Source organism: Dysidea avara, chromosome 5 (assembly GCF_963678975.1).
Source record: "Dysidea avara chromosome 5, odDysAvar1.4, whole genome shotgun sequence".
Classification (NCBI taxonomy): domain Eukaryota; kingdom Metazoa; phylum Porifera; class Demospongiae; order Dictyoceratida; family Dysideidae; genus Dysidea; species Dysidea avara.
In genome coordinates, this window is record NC_089276.1 from 15,464,455 (window position 1) to 15,474,356 (window position 9,902).

General features: G+C 37.7%; 1 protein-coding gene across 1 annotated transcript; it reads right to left on the reverse strand.

The window, feature by feature from the left end:
• Positions 1–282: 282 nt before the first annotated feature.
• LOC136255041 (zinc finger MYM-type protein 2-like) lies at positions 283–1,002 on the reverse strand. The gene has a single exon (XM_066047761.1). The coding sequence runs from the start codon at positions 1,000–1,002 to the stop codon at positions 283–285; it is 720 nt and encodes a 239-aa protein (XP_065903833.1).
• Between the last annotated feature and the right edge of the window lie 8,900 nt (positions 1,003–9,902).

The following is a 9,902-nucleotide window of genomic DNA, read 5'->3' on the forward strand; positions in this document are numbered from 1 at the left end:
TTTCTGCTCATCAATAGTCTTCTGTGGAGCTTGATTCATTGCTTGCCCAGACAAAGTAACTGAACAGCCAGTAAAAGTACAATTGCTCAATAAAAGTGTCACACTGTAATTCTTTGGCACCGGCAGTTGTGGAACACCTAGTTTGGTAGAAGGTTTGTTTTCACTACTTGCATCTTTCTTGACATTGGTACTAGGTAGTTTACCACCATGAGTCATGACATTTGAGATATCTAACATCTGAGACTCAGAAGTACATTCGTATTGACGAAGAGCTTCTAGTGATCAGTGACCAGTTCTTTGTTGAATGAGCTTCTCAGGAACATTAGCATGAAACAGAGTAGTGGTTCCGAATGCCCGAAGACTGTGATTGGTATATCCACCACTAATACCAGCATGCTCACACATTTTTTTAATCATCACAGCTAGGGTATTTTTTCCAACTGGTGTTTTCTTAAACCAGGGAACAGATGACCCACTGGAAAACTCACTATTTGGTTGCATATAAAATGCATCATTCTCCAGTGTTGTGTCACGACGCAATACTTCCAAATACTTGTCCAATATCTTTACATGGCATCGCTCTGAATCAGTTTCGTACTGTTTAACAGTTTTATTTCTTTGGTTAAGGGACACAAGCCCTCCTTGGTTATTCTTGGACCCATATTCAGTATACACATAGCACGAAACTTCTTTGCCATCTATAATATTAGTTTCTCTGGAAAGCTGAGACACCCTTAAATTCCTATGCTCTGCTCCATCTCTTAGGCAAAAGTTTTTGCCATTATAAAAAAACACTGCATTGAACAGACCTGTGGGATTATCCAAACTAAGAATTCCCCTTTCCCAAAGTATATCTTCTTCGTTCTTTGATAACAGTGGAGTAACTTTTGTGTCCACTCCAATACCTTTGCTGTGCAGCCGTTTGTACACTGCATCACACACATTTCTTAGAGGACGAAATACAATATCTTGCGAAAAATTGATCTCCTCAGTAGGTCGCATCTTTCTTATATGTCGCTACACTCCTGACAGTAGCAAATATATGCTACGCGGTGTGTATTGGCCCCCATCAGCTTTACGCAATTCGGTAATAAACTTGCACAGCCAATTGCATATTTCTTGGCGATCATCACTCACTAGAAAATTAGCAGGACATTGATCAGACAAATACTTTAGGTTTCTTGCTGCCCTCCATTGTTCAACTGTCCGTACAGCCCATTCAGTATTCTTAGATGTGTTAGCAGGGCAACTTCCTTCTTTAAATGTATCGAGTTCTTCCAATGTCGTATCGAAATCAAAACGATCTGCGTTGATGTCACCTTTAGAGTCCTCTAGAGATTTAGACTCAGTGGAATCTTTCGTTTTCTTACTTGCTTGTGCCAAATGATCACAATTGGCACGAGGCCGTTTTAGCTTAAGTGACTTTGCCGGTTTATCGTCAGGCTTTGTGGGTTTATCGTCAGATTTATCCATACAGCAAGGGCACCACTCCGGTAATCCTAGACAAAATCGTCGATTGGGAACGAAAGACTTTGGAGGACGAGCAATGAGAGACTTGCTTACAACTTCCATGCAGTTGCCGACTGATCACATTCCAAAAAGGTGTCAAAATACCACAACTACAGGTGGTACAGCAACGTAGCCTTAACGTACATGTTTAATGTCACAATCGAAAGTCGAGATCTCTCATTTAAATAAAATTGCTGCTACAGTGGTTAACTCTTAGCAGCTAGCTAAGGAGTGTTACATAGTAGTTGTAACATGGGCACTTGTGGTCTGCCTGATATGTCTACCTTCAGCCCTCGGGCTGAAGGTAGACATATCAGGCAGACCACTCGTGCCCATGTTACAACTATAAAATATCACCTCATATCAAATAATTTTTAGGTATATGCTTGTCATGCCCTCAATTTTCAATATTCTATCGAACTTCTTGCCTTGGACTGTCTAGAGCAGCTCTAATGGGCAGCACAACTTGCATACAATTATTCTAATCTGCAGCTATTAAGGCATTCCAGGGGCATCGAATTGTACTTATATATTATGGCTACGATGTAGGACAGATTATGTGGGAAAGCAAGCCATGGAGGTTGTTGGTTGTGCCAAATCATTCATGTTCTGCATGTATGCAACGGCAGCCAACATTAAATATACTTCTGAATGAAAAAGTTTCACTCTGATTTGAGCTGGTGGCAAACCTTAGCTGATTGGAATGGGTTGAGTCTACTTTCGCTGGGTCAACAGTGCCCGGACTCTCAATCATCTGATTCAAACAGAGGTGCCTGAGTTGTGTTTCGGCAGGCAAAATAAAATAAAAATAAAAATGCATCTACCACTACATGGGGTCAAATATAACATCATAGTAATTTTAAAAAGAAAAATCCAGTTGTTTGAGCTTTGTGGAAGAAGTCAGGTATGATTTTAGTTTGACCATTCCAGAGTTGTCACTGCTGTGAATAGACACTATAAAGCTGTCATGTACTTGTAATGCAGCCTGTGGTTCATTGTTTTTACTAATTTTGAGATTGATGTAGCCTGTAGACACTTAGCAGTGGTACAATAATAGCACAGCTGACCACATCTCCCATGGTAACCTGCATTCATTCTTTCGTTTATGTCCACCAGCCACCTGACTGCCAGCTCCACTACCTCATCCGTGACTGCAGATTCCGAGGGATAAATAGGATGGACACGCGCACACAGTCCAGGCAGCTGTGCAGTACTCTACATGAATGGTTTAGTGTCTCCTACTTGAGAGATGCTATAATGCTGAGCAGCACTGATGTTTACTATTCCTCACACAGACTATAATACCCAACACCAGTCTCCATTTTTAATCACAATGGCACAATGCTTCAAGTCCACTTATACTCCAATGGCAACCTATAGCTTCATCCATCCTGCAGTCAGCATAATGCATAGTACAAGCCTCCTTACACCACACTTTGAGCAGATTCTTTGAAGCATTTATAGAGCTAGCCAGTACGCACAGACAATGAATCCACCTTCCAGGTGTACCTATAGTTGATCCAATATCAGTTACTTATTAATTGTGTTCAACTACTCCCAGCTGAGGTGTAGCTACAGTGTAGGCAGGCGAGGCAGCTGCCTCACCAGGTGTTTGTATCTGAAGTCACTGAACTGGGAGTTGTTGGACTTTTAGATGTATTGAAAGCATCCATTAACAGGGTTTGTATGCTGTTTAGTTCAACTCATAGTGTACATAGTAAGAGTCCATCCAGGTTCAGCTCTAAGTGGATAGCTAATGAGGTTTACTTTTCAGAAACTGGTCAAGCAAGATCAATATACTCTAGTGGAGCAGTCACCCTAATATAGAACACTCACCCTGATACAACATGCAGTCAAGCAAATTTTTAATATAATACTTTGATAGAATTTAACAACTTAAACTGCTCTCACAACCAATCTCAGATGGTCTAGGTTTACCAGGGTAGCATAACCTGACCCCTGTTGACTCCCTGTTATCAGTGCTTATAATTATACTACTTGGGTCAAAGAGTGAGCAACATGCACAGGAGATCTCATGCTTGTCTCATTTCATCATTGCAGTCACCATATGCATTTTAGCTGTATTTTTTTCTCATCTTATTCTGTTTATTAGAACTAAGTTGAATTGCAAGGTCACAACTGCTTATATTTGGTATGTAGAACTAGATCGAACCGTCCCTAGCAGGTACACTCCAGAGTGGTTCAACATGGTTCAGTTTGATACAAACAGTTCAACATGGTTCAGTTTGATACAAGCAGTTCAACATGGTTCAGTTTGATACAAGCAGTTCAACATGGTTCAGTTTGATACAAGCAGTTCAACATGGTTCAGTTTGATACAGCAAACATTTACACCAATCTGGAAATCGTTTTGATTTGAGGACACTCTTTGCAGTGGGTGTGTAGGGAATATCTCAGAGGTTTTACGGTTCCTATGGCTTGGAGGGAAAGGCAGTTGCCTTTCTTTGGCATGCGGAAATTCTTGTGGCTTCAGAGAATGTTAGAATCCCCAAGCATTCCTACCTCCAAGCCTTTGTAGTAAAACATGCTGTATACATCATGTAAAATTGTTAAAAAGGGACCTATTTGAGAATTAACAGGAGAATCCATGGAACCCTGCACACCTACCAAAACAACCACCATCTGTTGACGGTGGCAACCTGCTCACAACAGGGTAAGCCCTGCTGACTGGGTTAAACTGACAAGCAACATTAAACTTGCTGCTAAATTATTATCGTGCAACTCTGAACCAGGCTTGTTGTAATTGTAATGGTAATTGTAATTAATTACTAATCATTACCATTTTTTCAAGTAATCACTGTTAGAAATTGTAATTAAACAGGTAATTAATTACTAATCATTACTAAATTTTGGGTAATTGTAATTGTAATGATTAAATCTGGTACGTAATTAAACAAGCCTGCTCTGAACACTAATAAGTAGCTGAACTTCTTATTCTTATTGTGTGTTATAGGCTGAACACTCTACTATGGTTTACTACCTAGCTGAAACTCTAATAGGTTCTATTGTCTAGTCACACTCTAATTAAACTATGTAACTGAATACTCTAACAGGCTTTAATATCTAGCTGAAAACTACTCTAACAGGCTTTTCATAGACTTTTCTCAGTTGAACACTATTAAAAAGATAGCTGAACAGCCTGCTATGTCTTTTTATCTACTGCAGTTTAACACCTAAAAATAGTTATTGTAGCTGAATACTCTATTACATATTATTTGAACATAAGAAATGGAGTAACTGCTTTACTGAATGTTTAAAGAATAGATATGTGACCGAATTTGACAAAACAAGGCTTCCACACACATCCACTTTTATGACTTTGAAGTACCATAACTCAATGTAGGAGTATGCCATTAGTTTCAAAGTTTGACCTGGTATTGTATTATGCTATGGAAGAACTTTGTAAAACTTTTAGGCCAATTGCTTTCTGTGTAGTCAAGTTACAACTGGTTAAAGGCAGAATATTGGATGTGCGTGGAAGCCTTGTTTTGTCAGATTTGGTCACATATATATTTGCTTACAACAAAATGATCTCCTCCAGTTAGATGGTGGCACTCCTTTACTAGCACAAGCAGCAGCATAAGTAGACAGTGCATCACAGTAACAATCTTCACGCTCTTCATCGCTACAACAGCAATAGTCAAACTCACAGTTTTCAATAAATGTTTTTGGGTCAACTACATCATTGCATGGTTTAAATGGACCTTGTTTCAGTTCGTTGCACCTAGACCTTCCCTGTGCTACAATACTAGGATCAGTAGAACACCCTGGAATAACTGGTGCAGATCTTTTACCTACAGCTACACTTCCACAGCCTGGTGTATTAGCACTAGGCACTAACCAACTGTTACCAAACTCGTTCAATGAAGTTGTTAGAGTACCATCTGGCTTAGTGAAATCATCAGCAGTAGTTCCATTGTAGGTACCACAAAGTCCACAAAGTTGATTTTGCAAACGAGAAGATACTTTTATAATAACCTGATACCATCCATTCCAGGATAATCGAAGGCCTGATCTATTTAAAAAGACAACAGGATGTCCACCTGTACGCACTACCTCCACTCCATTTTGATTAAAGATAACTTCATCACCAATGTTTGGTTTAGCAACACCATTTATGGTTACTGTTCCTCCATTACCTCTTCCTAAGACAATTTTAATATTGTCACCTGGAACTGAAATAGTTACTGAAGAAACACATGAAACATGATCATTGTGTCCATCATTCTTTGCTGAAACAGTGAAATCATCATTTGCACATGGTTTTGTTAATACATATTCACAGGTTCCTTGAAAATGATGTAAATATGATGGTGAATCAAATGTCTTGTAGTGAGGGTCACCATTGACATTACATTCAGGTCCATTAAAAGTACACATTTGATCATTGCACTCAAATTTTCCTCCAGCTCTGCAGATACACCTTTTAGAACAGCTGGGCTCTATTACTTCTCCTAATTGATACTCTGTACCCATGTGATCACATTCTAAAATGGATTGTGTTAGTCAATTAATAAAGATTCTACACAGAGCATTGCAGTACACAGATGGTTTCATTTTTTAGTTATACACTGTGCATATACTATACAATTGTTTGTGTCTTTGCTTGCCTTAATGTAGTGACTCACTGTACATACTGAAAATTTATTTGCTTTTTTTATATGCTTACAGTAGTTTTAATGTTATTATTAGTATTATTATAAAAAGGTGTTTAGGTTATTATTATTATATTATTATGGAAGGAAATCACAGCAACACAGTGGTACAAATACAAATGGTACTGGTACAACAAGTATAGCACAAATCAACAAGATTTGTAAGCTAAAAATAATTTACAAATATCTACGTAAAATAAAGCTGGATCCCAAAATTGCTGTACGCTGGAGCAGTTCTAAACTACAAAAATGATTAATGGTGAGTCTTTGTAAATAGACTTCTAACATTGCTGTAACACAGCCAAGTCCTCCAACAACCAAAGATATTACTTCACACTTCATTCTCCATAGTGATGAGGACCGGGTCACATATAACCAAGTACATGTGTCATAGAAGTAATCCACTTTTTATGGTGAATAATACAATGCCATTCTTGTCATGGCTACATACATAATAGACACCAAGTCCAAGGGAACTAAGTGATTTAGTAACCCCGATAGCTCAAGGCTGTAGCATCCTTAGTTAAGCGAGGACGCTACTAAGGGCCGGGCCTGAATATCTAAGGGTCTCACAATTGTAATGGCACAAATTGTATAATCGTGGGGTCAACAGTTCCAAGAGTTACAGGGTTTTATTTGTGGCCATGCGTAAAAGCCGATATATTGGTATACGCATTTTCAGTGCTTTGTTTATGATAATTACATGGGATTTAAGGGTTAACTGATAGTTCTAACTTATGAAACTTAATTAATTTTAAATTTGACATAAAATGGTGGGACAGTGATGTTCCATGAAACAACAGATCAATTTGACATGACTAATAAAAGTTGACACTCTGTTACAGACTTTAACATAATAATTATAGGCTCAGAATTATTTATACTATATTAGAGCACGAAACACCCTAATATGACATTCATGTACAACATACTTTTTAAAGTCACAACAAAGAAAAATCCAATTAAGATAACATTTGTTGCAGTATGGTGTGTGGGTGGATCACAGGCTACCACTATCAGTTGTAACCCATTTTACATATGTAATTGACAAGCATCCGAATTATTCATGCAATACACTAATACAATATGGTGGGATCTCCATCTCCATGCTGATTTAATCACAAAGGTGTTCAGAAAAATGAATTTGTTTGGATAAATAAAGCCAATTTATTTATATAGACTACTCTAGTAAAATGTACAGCTGTTAACAAAATACTCTAATAAAACAGTCACCTGGACAAACGTCATCTCAGTGAATAATCCATGTTACATTCTGCACACTGCTGTAGTTGTATCATGGACAACATGTACTTATACTGTGTACAAAACTGATGCTGCTGCTACGGTACAGTCCATTTTACGTATAACTTCACATCACCATGTGTGGCCATGCAACAACATGGAATCTGCCATGCACAAAAATACAGTGACATAACTAAACCCTGGCCTACCCAGGCCTGGGCCCGGGTCTGGGTATCAGCAAAACCACACTGAATAATGGGACTGAGAAACTACTAGAAAGATCGATATACAGTGGAGAGCCAATTATCTGAACCACAATTATCTGAACATTTGATTATCTGAATGCCAAATTGACTGCTTAATTAGAGTATTTTGTCAACAAGTGTATGCTTTAGTAGAGTAACTGAGCATTGCTATGTATATAAATGTAAGGAAGTTTGATTTTACATGCTTTACTGTTATACGAACACCCTACTCCCACATTACTTTGGATAATCAACTCTCTACTGTACTCTAATAGAGCAGTCAATGCGTATTATATCAAGTTTTACAGCAAAGGTACAATGCATGTAGCTATGTGAATTTAAAGCTGCTGAATGATTTTGTGTGCACCAGGCGCAATATCAAACTATGTAAATTCCAAAATTGTCATGAGAGAGCACACTTGCACACTATTGGCACAAATTCAATTATTGATTGTATCTAGGGACCCGCCGATTATGCTGGCATAATTTTGAGCATAATAGGTACCTAAAAGCATTGAGCATAATGCCAGCATAATAGGTTAAATATTTGTACGATAGTATAAATTCTTGCTGGAAAATGACAATTGCAAAATAAGATCGATATACTCTAATAGAGCAGTCAGTAACTCTAATAGAACAATCATCAAACTGACGAGTATATCGATCTTTTCTCTTACATATGTAGCAGGAATTTATTATTTATGCTCCAGCTACTCATTTTTTTTCTATACAGTGTTAAACTAGTAGCAAAGCATATGAACTAAGGTATGAACATTGAGCATAATCGAGCATAATAGGTAAATATTGAGCATTAATTTAAGCATAATAGGTGAATTTTTAAGCAGTGCAGCATAGCATAATGGGTAAAATTATGAGCATAATCGGCGGGTCCCTAATTGTATCTATACATTTCATTTGTCCCTGGAATCATGTTAGGCTAGTTACACCAATGGCAATGTAGCATTTACCACGTATGTGTGTGCCGTACAACACATGTGGTACATGTTTACAACACTAGTCAAGCATTTCTTAAAACTAGAGTAACATCTTCAATAGTCTAACTGGCTGATAAATGTTATCAAGAGTACATAATAGAAACCAACGATGTATTAGCCTGTGATTATGATTGCATAAAGTAACACAGATATTTCAGTAATTGTTTGTTTATGCGAAATAGGGATTTGAAATGTGTTCATAGCAATGAGTCTTTGTTCGCCAGTTTTCTGTGTTATTCAATCAAGTATTCAACAGTTATTGTACAAAGAAAGTATAGTAAGGACCCAAGATAACTCCAGCTCTCTAAAATAATGGTTGCACAAACAAGCATGTTGTCATGCCTTCAGGGATTTGCTTGGCAGTGCCAGAACTTTAACATTAGCCAATATGGTATTTTCACTTGGTTTAGTGGCAGAATTGGGCTAAACACAGCAACCCTTAATGGCAATGAAAACAAAAAATTACTGAATATCCATGTTACTTTATGCAATCATTAATCACGGGGTAATACACCTGTTTGATACTCTTGGTTTCTATTATATACTCTTGATGCTATTTGTATGTTCACTTTATCTGTTGTTGATTTTAAGCTGTAGAGTTTTCACCACACCCTCCCTCCTTTGATGTCATCACTTTCAAACATGCTGTACCACAAAGGAGACATCAAATCATCATGCTGCACCCATCTTTTATTCTAAATATTGTATTAGTTATAATGTTATGCTATTAAATTAAGCGACAATCAGAATTTATGTACTTGTAGCTGACCAAACTTGAATGAAATTTTGAAAATGATACAGTCCAGTACATTATTGCTAAATGTAGTGTGAAGATGTTATGGCATCGGTTCTTGAAGGTGGAACTCAGCTACAAAACATCATTTGTCCAACATATCTAGCTGTTAATCTGTATTGCTCTAGTAGAGCATATCTTGGCTGACCTATCATTTGTTATATAATGCAGAATGTGAAAACATGTAAAACACAGGTATGTCCTCAGACACATGCAACAAAGCTAGACCACAAAAGAAAACTACAGTGGTAGATCCAAGAGAGGTGTGTGCCCCCAAAAATGCATGCAAGATTGAGATATTCTAATAGAGCAGTCAGTCAAAAGTCAAATACTCTAATATAACAGTCAATGTAGATAACCGAATCCACCACGGCTAATGATGTGTGAGTAAAACTTGCATCTGCAGCACCATCCCATACTCTTATACCCCTGCTCCATATAT